Raw genomic sequence first — 24,864 nt, forward strand, 5'->3', positions numbered from 1 at the left:
CTTGTTCACAATTCCATAATCTTTTGGGGACCTCTACAGGAATTACATGGAAAACGGCATTAGGAGAACATTCAGTGTGCCCTATTGGCCTTCTAGTGCATTTTAGAAGTAGGATATATGAAAGAGGAACTAAAGCCATGTGACTGGACAGTTCTCCATGGACCACCATAGTTATCCAGTTATCTATCTCACCTCATCATAGGGGACCTCCTATGTTAAAGCAAAGGCACAGAATTAAATCTAGAAATGGCCTTTAACTCCTCGCCATTATCATTTCATATTGCAACACCAGTCCATCATTTCAGGGATCTCCTATGCAGTGAAGTGGATTAAGAATGGAGTTTCAATCTTAGTTCTGATTCTGTGATGGATTTTGTATTTTCAAGCCAGACTTTAAAAGTTATTTTGTCCTTTCCGTTGGTGAGTGTAAAAGTGGGTGTGGAATTGGGAGGTGACAAACATTTTATTAATGAAGGGAGGGATATGATCAACATCAGACTTAGTTTTCTGAAGGTCTTACAGTGAAATCTCTCATCTTAACTATGTCATAGACATTTTTTTCACTCAGAAAGCTTGCAACTGGACCTAGAATATCAGGAGATGATTGCCAGTATTACATTTGGGGACTTTGAACCGGAATAGCCAGCTCTATTGCCGGTGAGGGTTGAGACGCATTGGTAGTGCAAGGTTAGTCTCTCAGGGCTGGTCTCCACTAGGGGGAGATCAAGGCTGCTGCAATCGATGAAGCAGGGATCGATTTAGCGGGTCTAGTGAAGACCCACTAAATCGATGGCAGAATGGTCTCCAGTTAACCTCAGTACTCCAGCTCTCTGAGAAGAGTAAGGGAAGTTGACCGGAGAGCATCTCCCATCGACACAGCACCATGAAGACACTGGAGTAAGTCAACCTAAGCTGTCGACTCCAGCTACATTATTCACATAGCTGAAGAAGCGTAACTTAAGTTGACTTGCCCCTGTAGTGAAGACAAGCCCTCAGTTTTTTTAGCACTTAGACTTTTTTAAGTGATCTTTGATTTCTGATTGAGTTAAAGAAGCACCTTTGTCTATAAGTGAAATTCAGTTTTAGTCAATTCTTTGGGCTGAATGGAATTGCTACCAATTTAAACAACTAGAAAGGAAATATGAACAAGCTTTGTATAGGCAGTATTTTGCTTTTTTATGGTTTGTACCAATATTGAGAGTTCTTTTGGATGCTTTACTGTAGACATAACTTGTGATCCTTGATCCTTTAGTTATGTTCTTATTACCAACATACCTTCAATAAATATAGTGTGTGTGTGTGTGTGGGGGGGGGGGTAAATGATCATATGTAACTAAAGACTTGATCTTGTTGTCCTAATAGTCTTGCTTCAGAAGTGAACTGGGTACTTCCCAATTTTAGCCTTAGTAATGCCTATCTATAGAGTTTTTATAACATTTATCTTATTGCTTGTCTCCGTGCACAGAAGCATAGTAAAATTGAGACATACTATAACACGGAATATTCGATAATCAGATTTTGGTGTTGGATCATGCTTGTTTATAGAAAGTTGGTGAAAGTCTGTAGTTGTATAATTGGTCATCTGTGTATTGCATGTGTGAAAAAGGAAAGTTTTCCAGTGAGTTCAGTGAGAGCTTGATTATGCCATTGTGGCTCAAAATTGATTTAATTTTGGGAGGCTGGGGCTATTTCATAGACTCATAAAAATGTAGGGCTGGAGGGGCCTTGAGAGGCCATAAAGTCCAGCTCCTTGTGGTGTGGCAGGACCAAGTAACCCTAGACCATCCCTGACAGGTGTTTGTCCAACCTGTTCTTAAATACATCCAGTGATGGGGATTCTACAGCCTTCCTTTGAAGTCCATTCCAGTGCTTAACTGCCTTATAGTTTGAAAGTTTATCCTAATATCTAACCTAAATCTCCCTGGCTGCAGTTTAAGCTCATTACTTCTTGTCCTACCTTCAGTGGATAGGGAGAATAATTGATCACCGTCCTCTTTTAAAAAAAAAAAAAAAAAAAAAAAGCCCTCAACGTATTTGAAGACAGTTATCAGGTCCTCCCTCAATCTTTTTTTCTCAAGGCTAAACAGGCCCAGCTTTTTTAACCTTTCCTTAGAAATCAGATTTTCTAAACCTTCTGTAATATTTGTTCCTCTCCTCAGGACTCTCTCCAGTTTGTCCACATCTTTACTAAAGAGTGGCACCCAGAACTGTACACAGTACTCCAGCTGAGGCCTCACCAGTGCTGACTAGAGCAGGATAATTACCTCTCAGGCCTTACATACAACACTCCTGTTAATACACTCCAGAATATTAGCCTTTTCTGCAACTGCTTCACATTGTTGATTCATATTCTATTTGTGATCCACTATAACCCCCAGATCCTTTTCTGCAGTACTAAAACTTAGCCAGGTATTCCCCATTTTCTAGTTGTGTATTTGATTTTTCCTTCCTAAGTAAAGTAGTTGTTTTTATTGAATTTAATCTTGATGAATTCAGACCAGTTATTCAATTTGTCCAGGTCATTTTGAATTCGAATCCTGTTCTCTAAAGTGCACGCAACCCTCCCCCCCTCCCCCTCCGCTTCATCTGCATATTTTATAAGCATACTCTCCACTCCATTATCCAAGTTACTAATGAAAAGATTGTATAGTACAGGACCCAGGACTTACTCCTGTGGGATCCCACTAGATATACTCTCTGTTTGACAGGTAACCGTTGATAACTACCGTACTCTTTGAGTATGGTCTTTCAAGCAGTTGTGCACCCACCTTGTTGTGTATAATTTCATCTATACCACATTGTCTTAGTTTGTTTAAGAGGATGTCATGTGGGACTGTGTCAAAGCCTTACTAAAACCAAGATACATTGCATCTATTTCTCCCCCCGCCCCCTCCCATTCCCAGGCTAGTAATGCTGTCAAAGAAGGAAATTAGGTTGGTTGGACATGATTTGTTTTTGACTAATCCACGATGGCTGTTCCTTGTAATCCTATTATCCTCTAGGTGCTTACAAACTGATAGTTTAATAATTTGTTCCAGTATCTTTCCAGGTATCAAATTTAAGCTGACTGGTCTGTAATTCCCAAGGACCTTGTACCCCTTTTTTAGGATAGATACTATATTTAGCTTTCTCCAGTCCTCTGGGACCTCACCTGTTCCCTGTGAGTGCTCAAAAATAATTGCTAATGATTCCGAGATTATTTCAGCTAGTTTTCTAAGAAACATAGGATGAATTTGATCAGGTTCTGCTGACGTGAAAACATCCAACTTATCTAAATATTCTTTAATGTCTTCTTTCCTTATTTTGGCTTGTGCTCCCATCCCCTTTGTTGTTAATATTAATTGTGTTGAGTATCGGGACACCACTGACCTTTTTAGTGAAGACTGAAGCAAAATAGGCATTAAACACCTCAGCCTTCTTGATGTTGTCAAGTACTAGCTATCCTTCCCTGCGAAGTAGAGGACCTACATTCTCCTTGCCCCTAATGTATTTAAAGAACCTCTTCTTGTCTTTTATGTCCCTTGCTAGGTGTAACTCATTTAGTGCCTTAGCCTTTCTGAATTTGTCTCTACATGCTTGTGGTATTCTTTTGCACTCTCCCTTAGCAATTTGGCCATGTTTCCATTTTTTGGTAGGATTTCTTTGATATTCATGTCATTAAAGAGCTCCTCATGGAACCATATTCCTGTCTTTCCTTCACATGTTGAGAGCAACATTCGCTTCCCTAGCAGCGAGCCCAAGCTTAATTCATGCTGCTTGACCCACGTTTATATGTTCTATCCCACAGGAAAGAGATCAACTTAGAACTTTTTCAATTGTTTATTCTGAGACTGTTGTTTAAGGCCCACAAACCCACTAGTGCCTTCACCACCACCACATTGCGTACAGAAGGGAGAGAGAGGCATTAATAAAACCAAGGAAACTCTTCTAGGTTCCTCAATATGTCCTGCCTTCTTCCTGTCTCCTGTTTAGATTGTATCTGCCCAGAGCAGCAACTGTCTTCATTTGTGTGTCTAGTACACTTCCAAGCACATTGTCCGCATTTAAACAATAGCAGTCGTTATGAGCGACGGCGAGGTACCAAAGTTGCCAGTGTGGATGGAGAAACTGAGCTTTTTAAAATTGGTTAGAAAGTAATTACTTCCTGCTGGGTAGGTGGACAATGGCTGATTAAAATCAAATTTAAATAAAGAGATTGTGGTGAACGAAAACACAAAGAGGAGTCAAAGCAGTCAGTGTTTGACAGCAGAATAATTACCATGTCTGAAACTGAGTCTCAAAGTGTGCAACTTGTGCAGCATTATGTACTATAATTAGTGATCTTTTAAAATATTTACCAGAGGGATGAAGCCCAAGTGAAATGCTTTTGCTGTGTGTGATGCTACCTGTCAATGAAGTTTGTCCCTGAAGCCATTGGATGGACAGATACATTTTAATCACTTACCTAAAGGCAATAAAACTGCTTGCTTGGAAAGAGCCAAGGTGATACAGGCCACTTGGGATTTGTGGGTATCTGATAATGACAGGCAGGAAGTAGAATGTATCTTGGTCTTCTTTTAACATGGGAGTAGTCCATGAACATTACTCTGAGCAACATAGTAGCCTTGTGTGACTTTCTCTTGGGATCCTCAGGCAAGAAGAAAAGATGCTTTGATCTTGAGTTTTGTAGTTATAAAGGCAGGAGACTCTGATAATCTCTCCTGTCATGTATTAGTTGGGCACTTGAATTTTCTCTTAATGACAAGGTGATTTTCTGTTCCTCCACCCCCAAAGCCTTTGACTTCCACAATATGAGAAGGCCTTTTAAATGAGGAACAAAGAACACATTAGTCAGACTTATTTAAAGCGGGATCTGACAATCTCAGGAGACTCTTTAGAAAGTCTTACAGAAAGCATCATGCTCGGGTAAGTTCTGACCTTTCAGAGTAACACATTATATTTGGCAGCTCTAAAGAACAATGTGCAGCTTTCCCTTGGTATCATTATTTTTTGCCTCCCAGATGGAAATGCAAGATATCCTTACATACACTTCTTTCCTGTAATGTTGTCCTTATTCAACTATGCACCAGATGATGATGTTTGATACCTGTCCTGGCCTTTGATCTGTGATCCTTCCATTCCCAACTCCCGAAATTCTTGTCCACGTCATGCAAGGATAGTTTGTCTCCTATTCTGGAGAACTGTAGAGCCCACCACTGCTGATGAAGCACAGTGCTGTGTTCCTGCAAACCAATATGCTGCTGCTTAGCTGTACAGCTGAATCCTGGACTTGCAATGTATTGTTGACTCTTAGGTCAGATCTCACAGGTCCCCACAATTTAAGAGCCACTTTGAATAACTCTCACACTAGGAGCTGCATTAACCCATGAGCCCCGCTGAATACCAATGTAAACACCTTCGCACATCAGTCATGTATTTAATATAATGTTCATTCACATATTTAAAGCAGTCTTATCTAAAGCAACCTCATGAAATGAAATGACCATCGATTGAGAGCTTTCCTGCTTAAAGACCATATTCCTTCCAGACTGGTCACGGGGTGAGTTGCAGTTGGTAAATCCCTTCTCAGCCTTCCTCCCCTATTTCTCACATGTTCTAAACACTGACACACAGTTTCCTTAATTTAGTTTGAAGCAGCCCCTCCTACTTCCCCCACACTGTATTCCATCTTTTCTGCTAGGCCCGTATAAATGGGGCTTGACTGTGTAGGTAAATCTTGCGGTGAAATAACATAAATGGACTGGCTTAAACAAACCCAAGGCATTTATTGTCGGAGATTCAGCCCTTAAGTCACCATTATCTTGAAGTATTATAGCCTATGTGATATTGAAATAATTTGTGCCTTCCCGGAGGCCCCTCTACCACCTGCTGAAGGCACCATATTGTTCTGAGCTGTAACATCTTGATTGTGAAGTGGGTTACTTTAAACCCTGAGTACTAAAAAGCTTCACAAACATCTTCATTGGAAAAGTAGCTACTATACAATGCACAGTAACTAATTTGTTAAGATAGCGTATAGCTGCCAGGCCCTGAGTTCAGGGTTCTCTATCTTCCACAGTGGCTGACGAGCTCGCCAGCAGCAGGAACAGTGGAAAGGGTTGCATCCTTTACCCCATATTGGGTGATAATGTCACCACCAGCTGTCAGAGGAAGAACACAGATCCCAGGACTTAACAGAGACTTCAGCTGTTCTTTTCGGTGAAGTATGTGGGGGAAGGACAGTCTGGTGGTTAGGGCACTAGCGTAGTGTTGAGTTCTCTGCTCCACTATAGACTTCTTGTGTGACCTTGGGCAAAGACGCGTAACCTTTCTGTATCTTAGTTCCCCATCTGTAAATGAGGATATCATCATGTCCCTAACTCTCAGAACTGTTGAGGATAAATGTATTAAAAAGATTGTGAAGTACTTTGGGGTGTACTGATGAAAAGCACCATATAAGAGTGAGCTATTACTATTTATGTAAAATTAAATCTATGTATTCTGCAGCTCATTTGGGTTCTTAAATAGCTTTTGAAAATATTTTTTTCAGTTCACCTTTAAAAATGACCTGATTAAGTCCCTTCTCAGCTCCTCCAGAACTCTTATCCCCTTTGGTTTCTGTAACAAAATGTCAACACTTGCTTTGCCTGGAGCTGATTTTTACAGCCGGATTAGAACCTCTGTGGACCTTGGCCAGAGCAGGCCTATGTTGAGGATACTGACAGGCCTGAAACTGTAAGAGAGAGAATGGTAGTGTATGTTTTCAAATCACTATAAGCTTTCATATCTCATCAGAAAAACATATCTGCTCTCCTTTGCTTGTCACATCTTTCTCTCCCCCTCATTCTGCTGTTATTTCTTACCTGGCTCTGTAAAGTGCTGGGAGACAGTTTGTAGGAAAGATGCTATGTGACATATAGCTGTCTAAATAAACCAATATTTTTATTTATAAATGGAAAATAAAATAGAGAAGCAATTATTAGTGAGTCTTTGTTGAGATCGGTGCTGTGTACTGCCATCCAGTGGCAGCTGCGTTACAGGACAAAGATTTTAATGCTGAGGTTCTGCTTTCAAGTCAGTGTTACTTGTTGCAAATGATTGTTTTTGTTAAAGGAGTAAAAGAACTAGTTGTCTAGGGCGAGAGGAAAAATACTCATCCTTAGTAAAATATAGATACAATGTATTATATTCCTAGTTGCAAAAATGTACAATGTTACTTTAAAAATTGGCTTGATTATTACTGTAGTTCTCAGTACTGTAGTTGTGAAATATTTGTAAGTGGGAGAGGCTGTTTTGCAGCTGGTAGGGAAATTGACACTGCAAGTCACACAGTGGTCTGAGCTGCATCTATTGGAGTGTGTTGCTGGTGAGAGGAGGAGAGTAGAGTGAGGAGAGCCCTTCTGCTGCCATGTGCCTTTAAATCGGGGAAAGGCTTAAAACCTATAACTTTAGATACAGCTGCTCTGCTTTAGAAATTATACCATTGATAGGAAACACTCTAATAAAAAGTATGGTAATATGTACTTAGCCTCCAGGTATTCTAAATCTCTCCTTTTAACTTCATGGTGCCAGGGCTGACTTTCCATTTCTCAGGCAGCAGAGGCATTAACACGGCCTGCTATTTTCCCATTCCCATGTTTAAATAAAAGGCCCATTTTGTTGCTTGTAATTGGTTGAAAGTGGTGTTGTTCACTCAGGCATCTACTAATAAAATTATATGGTTGAATACTTTATCAGTGTAGCCAAAAAGGCTCAGCTCTTGAAAGGTATTAGACTCTTCACTTCCATTGATTTCAGTGGAAGTTAGGAGCCCAAAATACCTGTGAGGATCTTGATCTAAGGCTTGGAGAGAGGGGCAGAGACAAGGAACCCCGAGCAAGTTAAAGTTGGCTTGCAAGATACTATAATTCCATCACAATAGCTTTCAGGATTCCTGTGGACCCCAGGGTGATATGTTTGGCGCTAATGCCATGAACTATTGCAGCAGTTCTCAAACTGTGGGTACTGACCCCATTTTAATGGGGTCGCCAGAGCTGTCTTAGACTTGCTGGGGCCTGGGGTTGAAACCCAAGCCCCATTGCCTGGGTGGAGGGGCTCAGGTTACAGGCCCCTGCATGGGGTTGAAGCCCTTAGGCTTCAACTCTTCCCCCCCCCCCCACCTGGAATGGTGGGGCTCGGGCTTCGGGCCCCACACGCGGGGCTCGTGCGGACTCAAGCTTCAGTCCCCGCTTCCGGAGTCATATAGCAATTGTTGTGGTCAGAAGGGGGTCATGGTGCAATGAAGTATGAGAACCCCATAACTATTGGATAGCGTAAGTGGAAAGGATAAAGGCTTTGGGGTCTTTCACGGACATTCTGGGGCCACATATAGATATTTGCCCCCCCCCACACGCACACCCCCCAACTAACAGCAGAACAGTTTTGGAGCTGCTCCCTGGTGCTGCTTTGCCCAATGTCTGAATGAAGTAGCTTACTTGGGGCCATGACATCGGGGCTTGCATACAGCCTGAGTAGTATGCAGAGACAATATGTTCTATTCATTAATATTAGATGATTAGACTGTTAGATAATCTATTCTAACCTAATATTAGATTAGACTATTAGATACACCTCTACCCTGATATAACGTGACCTGATATAACACAAATTTGGATATAACGCGGTAAAGCAGCGCTGGGGAGGGGGGCAGGGCTGCGCGCTCCGGCGGATCAAAGCAAGTTCAATATAACACGGTTTCACCTATAACACGGTAAGATTGTTTGGCTCCCAAGGGACAGTATTATATCAGGGTAGAGGTGTAATAATAACGCATACTATTAGAAAAAAAATTCTAATATTAAAAAAACCTAAAGTAATAGAACAACAACATTGATTTTTTCAAGCTGGAGCTGTGTTACTTTTGGAATAGGTTTCAGAGTGGTAGCCATGTTAGTCTGTATCAGCAAAAAGAATGAGGCGTCCTTGTGGCACTTTAGAGACTAACAAATGTATTTGAGCATAAGCTTTCATGGGCTAAAACCCACTTCATCAGATGCATGCAGTGGACGATACAGTAGGAAAATACATATGCACAGAGAATGTGAAAAAATGGGTGTTGCCATACCAGCTGTAACAAGGGTGATTAATTAAGGTGAGCTGTTTGAGCTATTATCAGCAGAAGAAAAAAAACTTTTTTATAGTGATAATCAGGATGGCCCTGTAGCAATGCAAGACTCACCCCTGCGGCACCTCCTGCTGGTTGTCTCTGGGAGTTAGCTCGTCTAGCCTCCGGAGCACCCTCTGCAGGCCAGTGTCCTGCTGCCACTTGGCCCCTCGTGTCCCTCCCGGACCTGGTGCCCCATTGTCTGGGGTGCTGCCCTGGCAGTAACCCCTTTCTCTCAGAGTCTCCCCTCCCTGGGGAGCCCCCACCCACTATACCCACCTCACCTCAGTATAAGGCTACTGCCAGTCATTGTCTAGCCCCCGCGTCCTGGGGCAGGCTGCAGTATCAGCCTACTCATCACTGGCAAGGAGGGTTTGGACCTGCTGCCTTGGCCTACCCCTGGGCTGCCCTCTGCAACCCCCAGTACCCGTTGGCCTTCTGCTAGGCCGCAGCCTGGGGCTTTCCAGACTGGAGCTCCCCAGCTCCTCAGCCTGTCCCTAGCCCTGCTCCACTCAGGTACTCTGCTCAGATCCCTGCAGCCAGGTCCATCTCCCTCCGCTAGAGAGAGACTGTGCCGGCTCCTGGATCACTGGCCTTTTATAGGGCAGCTGCGGCCTGATTGGGGCACGGCTGTAGCTGTGGCTGTTTCCCCAGGCAGCCAAGGTTTGCTGCTTTCCTAGTAGCAGCCCTCTCCCAGGGCTGATTTCAAGCCCTTCCAGGCAGGAGCGGGGTGACCACCCCACTACAGGCCCATTTCCAACAGTTGACGAGAAGGTGTGAGTAACTGTATGGGGAAAAAATTAGCATAGAAAAAGTTTTACTTTGTGCAGTGACCCATGGAATAGTTACCTTGATTGTGAAATAACGCCCAGGCAGTAAACTTCTAGTGCCAGCTGCTTTTCTGGTGATAATCCCAACAATTCTCTGTAGGTGGTGTTGTGTATAACATATATACATTTGAAGGTCTCTGCAATTTTTTTGTATTACTTAGGTTTAATTTTGCCATTTCAGTGTTAATTCTAACATGTCCTCTTAGGTATTGGGAATTAGTTGGAACACTTCTTGGCCATTTTCATATCAAGTCACAATATTTGTCTTCCTTTTATCACCACTGAGACATAGGTACTTCGCTGATTTCCCCTATGGGCATCTCCCTTTCAGATTGCCCATAGTAGCTTGTTGAAGTACACCTCATGCTATAGCTATTTTGGAGACAGACGTACACTTTCAAGTAGTGTAGGCTTCACTAGTCCTGCAAGATGCATATTATCTTACCATGTGTCTTCCTGAGTATATCCATTGGTGTGGGGGTTTCAGTATTGAACACACTAGTCTGAATATATTTAACCTCACTGTATTTACTATTGATCCCTTAAGTTTCTCACATGTCCCTATTATCATAGGACTCCTGACTCTGTGTCCCATGCTTTCAGCACACAACTATCCTTCCTTCCTCCCTCAAAATGGTCAGTTAACAACATATTTCTGGACCCAATACTTCCTCACAGACTTGGCAGTGGGAGTCATTTAGCACAGAGGTTCTCAACCTTTTTCTTTCTGAGCTGCTCCCCCCTCCCCCACATGCTATAAAACCTCCACGGCCCACCTGTGTCATAACTGATTTTCTGCATCTAAAAGTCGCCAGCGTTAGGGCGTAGAAAACAGGGCAATTGTTTGGGGCCCCATACCACAGGGAGCCCCATGAAGCTAAGCTGCTCAGGCTTTGGCTTCAGCCCCGGATGGTGGGGCTCAGGGCCTCAGGCTTCAGCCCCATGCAGTGGGGCTTCGGCTTTCTGCACTGTGCCCCAGTGAGTCTGATGCTGGCCCTGCTTGAAGGACCCCCTGAAACCTGCTTGTGGCCCCCCAGGGGGTCCCGGGCCCCTGGTTGAGAACCACTGACTTAGCATATGAATCTGTTTCAGTTTTGGCTTTGTGGTCCTCTTTTAACACTGAAATGGGCTGGTTGGCTCAGTGCACCGTTAATGAGATATAAGGGGTGTCCTCTCTAGGTGCCTGGTTCAGTCATTATTGTAGTGTGGATTAAAAAACATATAGCGTCTTTCAGCTATTTGATGGCCTGTTGTGAAATGAGTTGGGATCTCTGAATTCACTCTAGTGGATAGGAGTTCATGTTGCAAAATCAGGCTCTGTTAGGGTGACCAGATCACAAGAGTAAAATATCAGAACACATGGGGGGGGCAGCAACAGGCACACAGCCCTGACTGGAGCCATGGCGCGAGGGGTGCACAGCCCTAGAAAGCTGTGAGGGGAGCGTACGGCCCCTGCTGCAGCCCCTGCCACAAGGCACGGGCTGGGGCACAGGGCCCCGGCTCCAGCCCCCAGCAGAAGCCACGGGTCAGGGGCACAGGATCCTGGTTGCAGCCCCAGTTGCAGGGCAGAGGAACGAAGGGTCCCGGTTCTAGCCCTGGCTCCGGCTCCAGCTGCAGCCACGGAGGGAAGGCCCACTGTCCTGCCTTCAGCCCCAGCTTCAGCCGCTGACAGCTGAAGCAAACTAAATCAGGGAGGTCCAGAATCAGTGACTGCCGTGCCCTCCCTGACTAAATCGTAGACTTAGTTGTAATCCATATTTAAACATACAGATTTATTTGTATACTAAACAAACAGGGGTAAAGGGTGAGTTTTTTATTCAGTCAATAAATCAACTTCAAAATTTGCATACCTTTTAGATGTGCCAGAAGTTTGTACTACTTGGATGACTTTGCCATAATCATGACTTGCTTTTGGGCAATCACAAAGTTGTAGAAGTCCTTGCAACTGATCCAGAACGTCATTTTGAGAAGGGTTTCACACGGCACCAAGTCTCTGTCGCTTCGATTCCAAACATCAGTCCATGTACCTTTCATGATTGAAAATACACGCTCTGTGTGTGTGTTGCTTACTGGTATATTGAACATGTATGAAACGAGGTTTGTTACGTTCAGGAATTCAGTGCTACCGTCCTTGTTTCTCAGCACTTGAGACCAGGGTTCCCTAACTGAGTATTTGCCAGGTTCCAAATTGGAGTTGATGTCTTTGATTCAGTATTCATCATAGAGCTAATCAAGATCCACTGTTTTCTGTAGTTTTACAGCTGTCACAGCTGCAGACAGATCCCTGTATTCAAATTCCCTATTAACTTTGATGTTCAAGCACTGGATATTGAACAAGTAGCCAGTTGTTGAAAAATTAAACAATTTCTCCAGATATAGGACCGACACATCGTAAAATTTCATGGAGTCTTTCCGGAGACATTCAGCAGTGACAGGCAGCATCTCAGTTAATGCATTTTCAACTTTGGAGCTGAAGAATTTGTCATTCTTCCATTGGTGAAGTTTAATTCTCAGATTATTCATTATGGCATATACTTCACATGCCGTCACACTGTCATTTTCCAAACAAAGTACAGGGTCCTGAAAATCTTCAACAATATTCTGGAGGAAAACCAGATGAATCTCAACTTTGCTATTCACCTCACTTTGTTCACCATTTTCCGTGTCGGAGAACAGCATCCATAGAGATTTTGGGCGCTTGTCACTGCCCAGAGAAACAAAATAGCACTTAACAACCTGCCACGTATTTACAAGCTTGTTTACAGATGGGAAAAGACTCAACCAGCATGTCGGAACATGACACAGTAAAGTGGCATACTCCATATCCACAAAGTCAAACATATCCTTCAACGCTGCTACTCTTTTAGCAGAACTGCTGAAATGATTGAATGTCTTAATCACCAGAGTTTCAGTGTCAACTTGCAGGGTTTTGCTAGCATGTTTCACAGTGTTGTGCACAACATGGGCAGGGCAGTTTGCAGGCAAGATATTTTCGTCTTTTTTTTTTTTTAAGTTCTGGTACATTGTCACTTTCCATAATTCATGTTCACATTATCAGCACAGTAGGAAGACACTTTGTTTGGGTCTAGTTTGTGTATTGCAAGTTTTTCAAGTAATGTGTGGCTTATTGCCTCTGCAGTCTCTTTGCTTTGCTCATAGAAGTCGAACAGTTTATCTTGAACTCCATGTTTGGGGGTCCAGTATCTCAGGGATTAGGGGAAAGTTTTCACATTGCCCTTGTTAGATGCATGTGTGGCAACTGAGAAATAGGGACCGTCTGGATCTTTTGAAAATTTTGTCGAAAGCGGTGACAGCACGTTTTTGATCAATGCCTCTGTTTTAGTTCTGCCACAGCTGGCATGCTTCACAATTGTTGAATCTGGATACAAGGTGGGCGCCAGTTTAAGTTCACAGTCACACGAGCGATAGGAGTGTTGATGGACGACTGTGTGGTAAACTTGTTAGCTCAGCAGCGATAACCTTGTTATTGAAGGATTCATTTGACCTGCTGAAAAAATTTGAGACCAGGGTATTTGCTCTTGTGAGTCTCTGTGTTTTGTTCATGATTTTTTGGACTCACCGCCATGGCAGATGCTCAATTCCTTCCTGCATGCTTTACAAAAGGCTTTTGAATCACACTCGTAGGATTTCCAAATCCAGGTGTATCTGCTCTCTTTTTTGTTTTTTTTGGTAGTTGGCTCCTTACTTACTGTTGCCATTTCGGGCGGGGTTTTCGGCTGAAGACCATTAACTAGAGAGCTAGCAATTGAACAGGACCGTGCAGTCTCTGTGCTGCTTACGTGTTACTAAGTGCCCACTGTAGTTTGTGCTACGGTAGGCACGGTGGTTCAGAACTGTAAACTACATATCCCTACTGTAAATCGTGTTACACCTGAAAAACCAAAATCGCCAGCAGATAACACAGAGTGCAATCGAGTTTAACAAATACGACATCCCCAACTAATTTTCTATTTCACTACCAAGTTTTAAATTTTACCTGAATATCGGGACAAATGGCGTCCCAATCGTACATCAATTAGGTGCACCCCCCCAGGTGCAGCCCCTGCATGCCAGTGTAGGTAAGTGACCTGGGCAGCAGCTTAGCAGTGCTCAGCCCTGGGCGGAATCAGCATGTGCAGTGCTCCAGCAGCAGCCTCTGCAGCTCTGCCTCCAGCCTGGCTAGGTGCTTCCTTTCACTTGCTCTGCCATGAGCTAGGAGGGCTGATCTGCACACACTCTGCTGGGGGAAGGATGCAGCTATTACACCTGCCCCGGCCTCCCCCATCGAACACGGAGACGCGTCTCATTTCAGAGCTGGCAGTTCTAGCCCTTCCGCTGCATCCATGGAGCCGACTGTGGGGGACTCCCTGCCTGGCTCTGCGAGCTGCCCTGCCCAGCCCTTCTTAGGGGCACCCTGAGAGCAGAGGGGTCCTGCTCCAGAGCTGTCAGTCAGCCCTGGGTGCTGAGAGCCATTGGAACACTCCAGCCCTGGGGCTGGGCTGGGGGTCAGCAGCTGCCCGGGCTCAATTAGCTGGGGTGGGTTTTCCTCTCTGTTGTCGCTACCCCCCCCTTAAAATAAATGGGCGACTGCTGGTGCATGCACACTCCCAAGTGCTGGTGCGAGGCCCTTGGAGGCAGTGTGGGGTGCGTGCCAAGGAGGGGGCGGGGTTCAAATGCACACAGCAGGCAGGTTCGGCCGATCACGGCTCCCACTGGCCATGGTTCGCCGCTCCAGGCCAATGGGAGCTGCGGGAAGTGGCGCGGGCCAAGGGACGTACTGGCCTCCGCTTCCAGCAGCTCCCATTGGCCTGGAGCAGTGAACTGCGGGCAGTGGGAGCCGTGATCGGCTGGACCTGCGGATGTGGCATGTAAACAAACCGGTCCGGCCCACCAGGGTGCTTACCCTGGCGAGCCACGTGCCAGAGGTTGCCAACCCCTCGATTAGAGGGTGAGTCACTAATGAATGTCACGGTGATTTGAAATCTTGAATGGGATTGTGGGGGACTCACTTTCCCCTTGGTTTTGAGCTGCCTTTTATTCTCTCTACCACCCCTAATGATTATTTCCATTTTACAGATAGGGTTGCCAATCCTCCAGGATTGGCCTGGAGTCTCCCAGAATCGGCACCGATCTCCCGGTGCCTATTGAAAGCAACCCAGGAGATTTTAATAGGATATTTTAAGAAAATGTCATGGGAGGTGGGGAGAGGGGGAGGGGAAATCTCCCAGAATAGCTTCAGTTGGCAACCCTACTTACAGATGAGAAAACTCGAGGCACAAAGAAGTGAAATGATTTGCTGAGAACTGTTCTTGGGGCAGCCCCTCTCCAGGTCCCGGCTGTCTCCAAACTGGTCTCTCTGTATTCGTATTCATCTCAAATCAGCCCAGTCCCATCAACTTCATCTACAATGAGTCCATCAGCCCTTAAACGCCAGTATTTGCCCTCTTCCTTTGTCTCCCTGTCAGTTTGTTAGAGGCAGCGTGGCGTGGGACTGTTAGCCCTCTGCTCTCCTAGTCTTTCTGCCTCCTCATTGCTCTCTGGTCTCCTTTTTTTATAGCTTGGCTTGTTTTCCTTATTGGTCCCAGCTGTGGGTGCATTTCTCCATGACTGGCAGTTCTGGCGGCTTTGCTGGGGTGTGGTCAGCCTAGTTGCCAGTAAGCAGGGAAGACTCCTTTCCTGCCTGTGCTCATGTGGTGTTTATAATCCCATTGCTATTGCCCAAAGCCATACAGGATATGTCTACACTGCAGCTGCTGCACAGTGACTCACAGTGTAGACATACCCGCAGTGACTCTGGAGTGAAATCTGACTTCTCTTTGTGTGCCCATAGCAGTAGATAACGCTCCTGGCTTGGAGATTAGATGACAACATGCCTACTTCATTTAAAAAAAAAATGCAGGTGAGGCTGAATCAGTTCAAGGAGGAAAACAGTCAAAGGATTTCAGTTTTCTGTGCCCATAAAAGAAGATCCACATTGAAGCTGTGTGAACAGCTTTCCATTAATAAAGAAGTTAACAGTTTGAAAATATAAACCGCTATGACACCAAAAGGCATAATGTAAAAGGAAGTTGGCCCAAGAACAAGTCAGTTCTGTTATGAATGGAAACAGAATTAAACCTGTTAAGGGCACATTATTCTCACTTGTCTAATCTAACACTCCAAGCCAGACTTTTCAATAAAACAGCAGAACTCTTCTTGGCAAAGGTTGTTTGGAAAGAAAAGTGCTGAAAGGTGTCAGACCTATTTTTTGCATCCACATAGTAAATTTTTCCTAGTCATCTAATGTATGCTTTTGTGCCCAGCATCAGTGTACTGTAGTAGGTGCTACCATGATGAAAAATGTAACCAGAGATTGTGCTGATTAACATCAGCAATCTCATGCTTGCATGAGAAACAAATGCAGAATTACTAAGTGCTGATATATTCTGTCCATTTACCATTCTGCTTTTAAAAAAACTTCTAACACATCATGCTGGAGTTTACATTTATTTAAATAGGCCTAGGCTTTGTCTGGGTTAGGCGAAAAAAGATGAGTTTTTGATATGTTTGCTAACATACTTTAAAACACCACAATAGGATAAATGGTATAAGGATCAATGGTATTTTAAAATGTGCTAACTGCTTGAGGTGAATATGGTTCACATTAAAATACAACTTAAACTGTTTATAGTGGAATTTTAAAATACGTTAGCTAGCACATTTAGAAAAATACATCCTTTTCTGGCCCTAATCTGGACAAACACAAGCGTATAGGAAACCTATAAAACGATATAGTTTTGCTTTGGGGATGAATGGATTACTGTGGGTCTTGCTTCTGCCATTTCTCATTGAGTCCTCATGTGATCCCAAATGGTGCATGTTACAGGGGAATCCTTATGATTCAGTGTCATTTGCAGTATAGGGTCCGACAAGATTGATGGTTCCCCACCACTTACAGAAGCAGACAGACAAAGATGGTCAATAACTCAATTGGAAATTCGAGCTTTTGCTATATAATTAAACTGTGCAAACATTTAAGAGATTAAAGTAGCCTCTTTTTAGACTGCAGGTACATTTTAAATAAATAATATAAATTAGTAATATTTGGCTCTTGTATAGTGGCTCTTGTCTAATAACATCATAGAAATTTACAAACGCTGATGAAGTAAGCTCATATAAAAGCCCTACAAGGGCAGGTCATTCCCCTTTTACAGATGGAGAAAGCGAAACACAGAGAGGAAGTGGTTTAGCCATGATCACTCAGGGCTCATCTACACACAGTTTTTGTACTCCCATTATTGTAATGGTTTAGAAATTGATACAAAGTGGTACAGTGGTCTAGTGTTGACACAATTATATTGATGTAAGGGCGCTTATATCGATATAGCCACTATTATACTGGTGTAACGGTGTCAACGCTAGCCGTTGTACCACTTCAGTTAAACTTAGTTTCTAAATTGTTAAAATCGGTTTCTAAATTGATATGGTGGTACAAAAATTGTGTGTAGATCAGCCCTCAGTGAATCTGTGGCCAAGTCACTTATTTTCAGTCGTGAGCTGTGACCACTAAACAACATACCCTCCCCAGCTGGAGATACTGAATGTACTTTTCAATAATCGGCTTAATTCATACAGGTCACATTTCTGAAATGTTTATTTCATATATCTTGAATCGAAATTTGCGAGTTGAAAGAAATGGTGACCTTTTGTGTGAATGGACATAAAATGGAATGTTTTCATTTCCAATGGGCTTTAAGCTAAGTAAATATTAGTCAATCCAAACTAGGTTTGAAATTAAATTATTCTTATTTGTTGGCATGTGCCGGAGAATTGCTTTGATCTATCTGTACTTTCACCAAAGGGGTATTGGCAGCCTGGCTTTCCATTTGTAGCCATTCAGGATGAAAGGGGTTATAATAGCCACCTTGTGTGGCAGTGATATTGAACAGATGACATTATTTGGGTAATATTCAATGAATAAAGGTAAACATGCTTCAATTTAAAATGTTTTTGCAGGCAGAGTGCAATAGTGCTATTGGAAACTCTTCAGTGTGGGTTTAAGGAATTTGGCCACATTTGTAACTGGTTTGCTTTAACTCTGAAGTTGTTGGAAAGAGAGAACCTTGTACTGTAAACTGTTAATTCATATTTTCAAAAAGAGGTGGTATTTTTTTAAAGTAACTTTTGGATGTGGATTTTTTTATTATGAAGATGACAGAGTTTTGCTGTCTGTTACTGATTTTAATGAGAGATATTAAAGGCCACCCACTTTCTTAATCATGATAATTAGAACTTGTATATCTCCTTCATCCAGGGGTCTCAGAGTAGATTAAAAACAGTTAATTATGTCGTACACAACAGCAGATGGCAGTTCAGAAGGTGCACACAAAGGTGAACTGCAGTGCACGATAAATAAATGAATGAATGGCACCCTTTCCATCTTGCTAATGACCCACAAAGAGAATGTCAAAGTTTAAGTTTTAAAAAAAAATCTCTGCTTGTTTTTTATATTAAGAAATTGGGTATTGACTTCCCACTTTTTATTAAAGGACTTTGGCAGGAATTGGAGAGATCTGGATGGTGATGTCACATGTAACTGACACCTGAGCTGCAGCTCCCAGGTTGCTAACTGAGGTGGCAGGAGATGCTTATATTTAGGCTTTGTCTAGGTAAAAAGGTACCTTGTTTCAACAGAATTAGTTAACTTAATTTGATTGCGAACCCCGCTGAACACCAGTGTAGACACAGTTTACTAACCTTAGTTTGAAATAGAGCTCCAGGGTAGACCAATAAAGTGTGGTTTACAGTCAAGTTAAGCAAGCTTGATTGAGATAACTCGATTAAAAAAGCTCATCTTTTTTTCTAGTCTAGACAAGGCTTGTAGGCCCTGTCTATGTAGCAGAAAATGGAGCACTTTTCAATTGTGTTAGTTCAGTAAGTTAGCTTAGCATCACTGAAGCACCTGTGTAGACACAGTTTAAGGGCTCGTCTATACTGTGGCACAATGTGGACTGCAGGGGTGTGACCAAAATGTTATGCTCTAATTGCCCAATGTAGATGCTGTTGGTGCGAACTAAAAGGTACTTAGTTTGCATTAACGTAGTCCTCTTTCAAACAGGACTGTACTAACACAAACTAGGTAATGTTTAGTTTGTGTCCGCATCATCCACCGGGGAGTGCAACATTTTGGTGCGCTCTACAGTTCACAGCTCCCGTAGTCTACACTGCAGTCCAGTATAGACCTTTACAATCATGTTAGCTGATTTTGTCATAACCTAGGCTTCTCTCTAGGTCAGTGTTCCCCAAACTTGGGACACTGCTTGTGTAGGCAAAGCTCCTGGCGGGCAGGGCCGATTTGTTTACCTGCCATGTCTGCAGGTCCGGCCAATAGTGGCTCCCACTGGGTGCGGTTCACTGTTCCAGGCCAATGGGAAATGCTGGAAGCGGTGGCCAGTACGTTCCTCGGCCCGTGCCGCTTCCAGCAGTTCCCATTGGCCTGGAGCAGCGAATGCGGCCAGTGGGAGCCGCGATCCGCTGGACCTGCGGACATGGCAAGTAAACAAACCGGCCCGGCCCGCCAGGGGCTTTCCCTACATAAGCAGCGTCCCGAGTTTGAGAAACACTGTTCTAGATGTTAACTCAACCAGTTTAGCACATTCTGAAGTACAATTGCTTTGCCTTAACGAGTTGTAGAAGATGTAAAGTAGAGCTAGCAAACTTGATCTAACATCATGCCTTTAAATCCTAGTCTACACAAACCTATATAGAGGGCCTGAGGGGTTCTAGTATTTGTCTACATCTGCAACTTATTCTGTGTTAGCCCTTTATCCTGCTCATTTTAACAACAACTAGGTGCATGTATCTATAGTTTTTGCTCTAATATTTGTGAGTTAACCTGTATCTCTTCAGCTTGTTAAAATAAATTATTACCCTGATGGCCTTTGTTTAGTTCATGTATGTATAAACCCATAGAATATCAGGGTTGGAAGGGACCTCAGGAGGTCTAGTCTAGCCCCTTGCTCAAAGCAGGACCAATCCCCAGACAGATTTTTACCCCAGTTCCCTAAATGGCCCTCTCAAGGGATTGAACTCACAACCTTGGATTTAGTAGGCTAGTGCTCAAACCACTGAGCTATCTCCTCCACCACCCCATTTTCTTTTAGCCTACAATCTTAGATCACAGCTGTGGTTAGTAATAAACGATAACTTAATGCATCCCTATAAAAGAGCAGCGTTGCAGTGGGAACTGCTGAATAAATAGATTTTTGCATATAATATCAATACATGGTTCTTCTCATGTACTCTGTGCTGATTACTTTTGTTCCAAAGGAAAGTGATGAGCCTTATTTACAGGTTCTGGGATTAAAAATATTAGCCTTAGCTGATATTTGTTTAAACAATTAGCTCTGTTGATGGGGTTGTCTTAAACTTTAGCGGGACTTTAGGTCCATTTAAGTATTTGCATGTGGATGCCATGGGGGGAACAGTTTGAGCAAGGATGAAGAAACAAAAATCAAAGCAGAGGGAGAGATTTGTAGGTTAAAAAGTGTGGGGTTTGAATAGTTGCTTCAAAACCAGACATATTTGTTGGAATGGAATCTTTTAGTTCTACATGTGAATTAGTAATGTTTGAATTTCAAATCTGAGACTTTTTTCCATCTTTTTTTTGTATAATTGAAAACACACACGTTATATTTCTGCCTCTTCTGTGTATTATTCCTTTTGCATCCTCTAGAACAGGGATCGGCAACCTTTGGCACGCGGCCCACCAGGGTAAGCCTCCGGTTTGTTTACCTGCTGCCTCTGCATGTTTGGCCAATCGCAGCTCCCTCAGTCCGGGCCGCTTCCCACAACCCCCATTGGCCTGGAGCAGCAAACCGCAGCCAGTGGGAGCCGCGATCAGCCGAACCAGCGGAGGCGGCAGGTAAACAAACTGACCCAACCCGCCAGGGGGCTTACCCTGGCACGTCACGTGCCAAAGGTTGCTGATCCCTGCTCTAGAACTCTGCTCTGGTATTATCTCCTGATAGACTTCAGAAGCACTTCTTCTAGTGCCTTTCTGCCACTGGTTCAATAATCTTTGTCAAGATGAATTGCAACAATAACAAAAAGTGGGTAATATGCTAATTGTTTAATTGTAAGCATTACTTTTATGAGCAGTGATGATGGACTACTCTGTGAGCCATGATACGAGGACTAGTGATAGGTTTAACTCTCTGCATGATCGGTACACACAATTGCACTTGTTTAACTAATAGTGTAATTTTATACTGATTTATTTAAATTGATGCATCTTTGTGTGGGGGCACTCTTAAATGGATTTAAATCTGGTTGATATCTGGTTAGCTTGTTCCTGTAAAACAGGGGAAAGCTAAATTGATAAAAACCGGTTTTAAGATTATATCAGTGTGTTCCCTCAGGGTTTTCCACTAGTGTAATGACACTGGGGCAACTTTGTATGTTGACAAGCCCGCAGGAGCCTATCTGCTGAAGCCACATTACCACACATAGTTATGTCACCCTTGTGGTTTTATCATCCAAAACCTGCTTAGATTTACTACCATATGGTCCACATCTGGCATATGACTAGTTGGCAGTAGTGTCAACCCTCATGATACTTGATGTTTTTCTTAAAGCCCCAGCTCCTGGAGTCATGAAATTACATGACATTCTATTTTCTTTTTTCCTTTTTTCTCCCCCTTTTCATTTCTCTTTCCTTTTGTTTCGCTGGTTTCTCTTTTCTTTTGTTTCGCTTGTTTCTCTTTTGTTTCCCTCGTTCTTTTTCATTTTCTCTTAATTCTTTCTCTTTCGTTTTCTTTTTTCTTTCTCTTTTGTTTTCTCTCTTTCTGTGTTGTACCTTTACTATAGAGTCCCATGGGAAGTGAATGGGGTTAGACTGGAAGACTGGAGGGAGAGGTACTTGAGGCGGGTTCTGTTCAGTTAGTCTCCTCTAAGGCAGATTCTCTGTGGTTAGAGTCCTCTAGGGAGGCCACGGCTGGTCTGTAACCATAGAAACTCCACACACAGCATCACTCAACCAGCTGCAGACACAGAGATACAAGGCAAGAGTAACACTGGGTGGCGTGATGTAGGGTGTTGTGCTGTGTTGAAGGGTATGTTGGGGGACTACTTTCTTGGTGAGAGAAATGAGGCAAATCCAAAGAGGGACATGAGGAACCAGAGATGAGTTTGGGGGAGCCAGGCCAGGGTGATGGAGGGACAATTCAAGTGAGGGAGCCAGAATGCGAAGCAGAGTGTGGAGGAGCTGTGGGGATCCAGAGGTAGAAGTGGGGGTTGGGAGCCCAGGGTGGAAGGGTGAGTGAGCAGAAAAGAGGATGAAGAGCGGAAACTGAATGGGAAACTGGTGGATTTGTTTGGGAGAAAGTATTGATTTAAGAGGTAGGAGGAGGAGCAATGAATTGAAGGATTTTAGAGTCAAGGTTATATAATGAGACAGTGCTTGTTGTTTGAATATTCAAATTAGATTTTGCATAATCTGCATGGAGCCTTTTCCAAACTTGCAACATTAATGTATGCTAAGTGGAGTGGTGACACAGGGCTAGTTAATACAGCTTAAATTTTAAAACCTGAGGCATCAAACTGGTTTTGATCTTAGTAGATATGGGGCTAGAAAAGGACCAGACATTTTAGCGTACTGTTCCCAGTGATGTGTGTCTTAAGCAATTAATTGTAGGCAAATTATGAAGGATAGCAAAGTCATACAAAACACCCTTCACCCTTGTTATTTCTGTATGTACTTTCCTTCCCTTGCAATGAATGTATCTTCAAGACTGCAGGAGAGTGGATTTTTAATCTTTCATGGGTATTTATACACCTTGAAACCTGATTTTTAGAATTGTATGTACAAAAGAACGTGTATAATTTGCGCATACAATTACCTCAGTTACATGCAGAGTTACTTATGATAACTGCATATCATTTATGCAGAGATAAGGGCTTGAAAGCCTGTCTCACCAACAGAAGTTGGTCCAATAAAAGATTTTGTTACATCCCCCACATTGTCTCTCTAATATCTTGGGACCAACACAGCTACAATTATACTGCATGTCATATGCAGTATATATTTCTGTATACTTTTTTGCAAACAGTAGTTCTTAAAATCTAGGTTGTGCAGACTGGGCATAGGAGTGTGACCTGAGACAGCAAGAGATAGAGGAGAAAATCTGCCACTTATTCAGGGTGTATTCTGGTTTCATGGACGAGTGTATTTGATCTAAATAAGATTTTGCAGCATCTTCAAAGCATGATCTGCTAGAAAATGTGGCAAACGAGGAGGTAATGCATACCTTGCAACAAGGCAGTGGATATTTTCAAATTGTTATAGTTTGGTAAAAGTGTAATTGCACATGACCGTGAAGGCATGACAGTAAATCTTACTTCTAGGCAATATTGATATGTGCCAGTACATAGCTATTGGGTTGCAACAGGAGTCAGATTTGAGTCCTGAAAATATAAAGCCTATTCTCCTGTCTGGAGTTGCTCCAGGAAGGGTAGGTCTATTGAGTATAATTTAGCAATAACACTGTCCTTACTGGTTCCTTACGATCATGTTTCCGTCCCCCTCTCTTTGTAGCAAGAGAAAACCCTATTGAATTTGTTGCTTCCCTAGGTTTCTGTGTTTGTGTATTGAGGAGGAGAGGAGTGGTCAGTGCTTGAGTTAGTTACCTTGCAGGTATCCATAGGTAGGTACCTTGGCACAGAGAGGGATCAAAGAGAATTTAGGCTGGGATAGTTCAGATACTTGAGCAATTTTGGGTTGCCTGTCATACTTCCTTGTGTGTGTCAAACACCAATGAGATGCTACAATACCATCATGATATCACAGTGCTGATTTTGATCTTGTGCCGACGTTTCCAGATGTTGTCGCCTACCATGGCCATTTGAGCAGGGTTTGGGAATTTTTTTACATAAACAGTTTTTCGTCAGAAAATAACACATTGTCGAAACCGAAACTTTTTGTGAAACCATACCAGTTTTGGAAAAAACTTGAATCAGGCAGGATTCTCAGGTCCGGTATGGGATTTCTGGTGAGAGAAAGAGAGAGAGAGAGGAGCCAGTGGGTAGGGCATTCACCTGGGATGTGGGAGGTCTAGGTTCAAGAATCCGCTCTGCCTGACTGAGAGCAGAAACTTGAACCTGGTCCTCCTATGTTCCAGGTGAGTGCCCTACAGACCAGGCTGTGTTGGCTATTCTGGGGTTAGGGCGCTCTCTTTTTTGGAGGGGAGGGTGAGGGGCAAAATTATGGAAAAGTCTTGGTTTCATCCCAGTGCAATGTGGGAAATCTTTTTGAAATCTTGAAAATTTTCATGGGATGGGAAAACAGTTTCCTATCAGGATCTAATAGCCATGCCTCTGCCTATCTTTTTGAAGCTGACTGCTGTGCTTGATGATCTGGTCAAAATGCATGCTGAAATCTACCTGTATATCTGAGATGGGAGCAGGGCTCTTAGAGTGATGTGAAAAAAGACAGAGAAGAAAAAACCAGGAGCCTTTGAGGTCGAGAGGGTCTTTTATATAATAAAATTAGTGAGAATGTGAACTTGACCTCTGGCTTTTTTGCCCTTTTCTTAGGGTGACTGTGTTATTACAGTACGGCTGACTGAAGAAGCTGAACTTGAAGATGACGTAGTGTTTTACTTGGTGTTTACTGGCTCCGCTGTCCAACACTGCACAAGCACTAGAAAAATTAATCATGGGACATTGGAGACCATTGCTCCTGGTAAGTTTTTTCTTTGCAAAACACAGCCTAAAAAAATTTGTGAAAACGGATGCATCGAAGTTTATTTAAACCCTATGTAATGTTGAGAATATTATTTTCCCCTACTTGCACAAACTTTTAGAGTAAAAAAATATGTATCTGGAATGATCATTTTAAACCAGTCTTTGACTGGATGAGTTTTTAAAAAATGATCC

At 43.1% G+C, this 24,864-nt stretch overlaps 1 protein-coding gene across 12 annotated transcripts in view; it reads left to right on the plus strand.

The window, feature by feature from the left end:
* The window catches only part of AKAP13 (A-kinase anchoring protein 13), a 337,762-nt gene that overhangs the window by 97,709 nt on the left and 215,189 nt on the right, over positions 1-24,864 (plus strand). For all 12 annotated transcript variants that reach the window (XM_039490381.1, XM_039490379.1, XM_039490382.1 and 9 more), the window contains one exon: positions 24,523-24,670. In XM_039490381.1, the coding sequence (XP_039346315.1) occupies positions 24,523-24,670 (148 nt within the window). The remainder of the gene's footprint in view (positions 1-24,522; positions 24,671-24,864) is intronic.

Source organism: Mauremys reevesii, linkage group 10 (genome assembly GCF_016161935.1).
Source record: "Mauremys reevesii isolate NIE-2019 linkage group 10, ASM1616193v1, whole genome shotgun sequence".
Taxonomy (NCBI): Eukaryota; Metazoa; Chordata; order Testudines; family Geoemydidae; genus Mauremys; species Mauremys reevesii.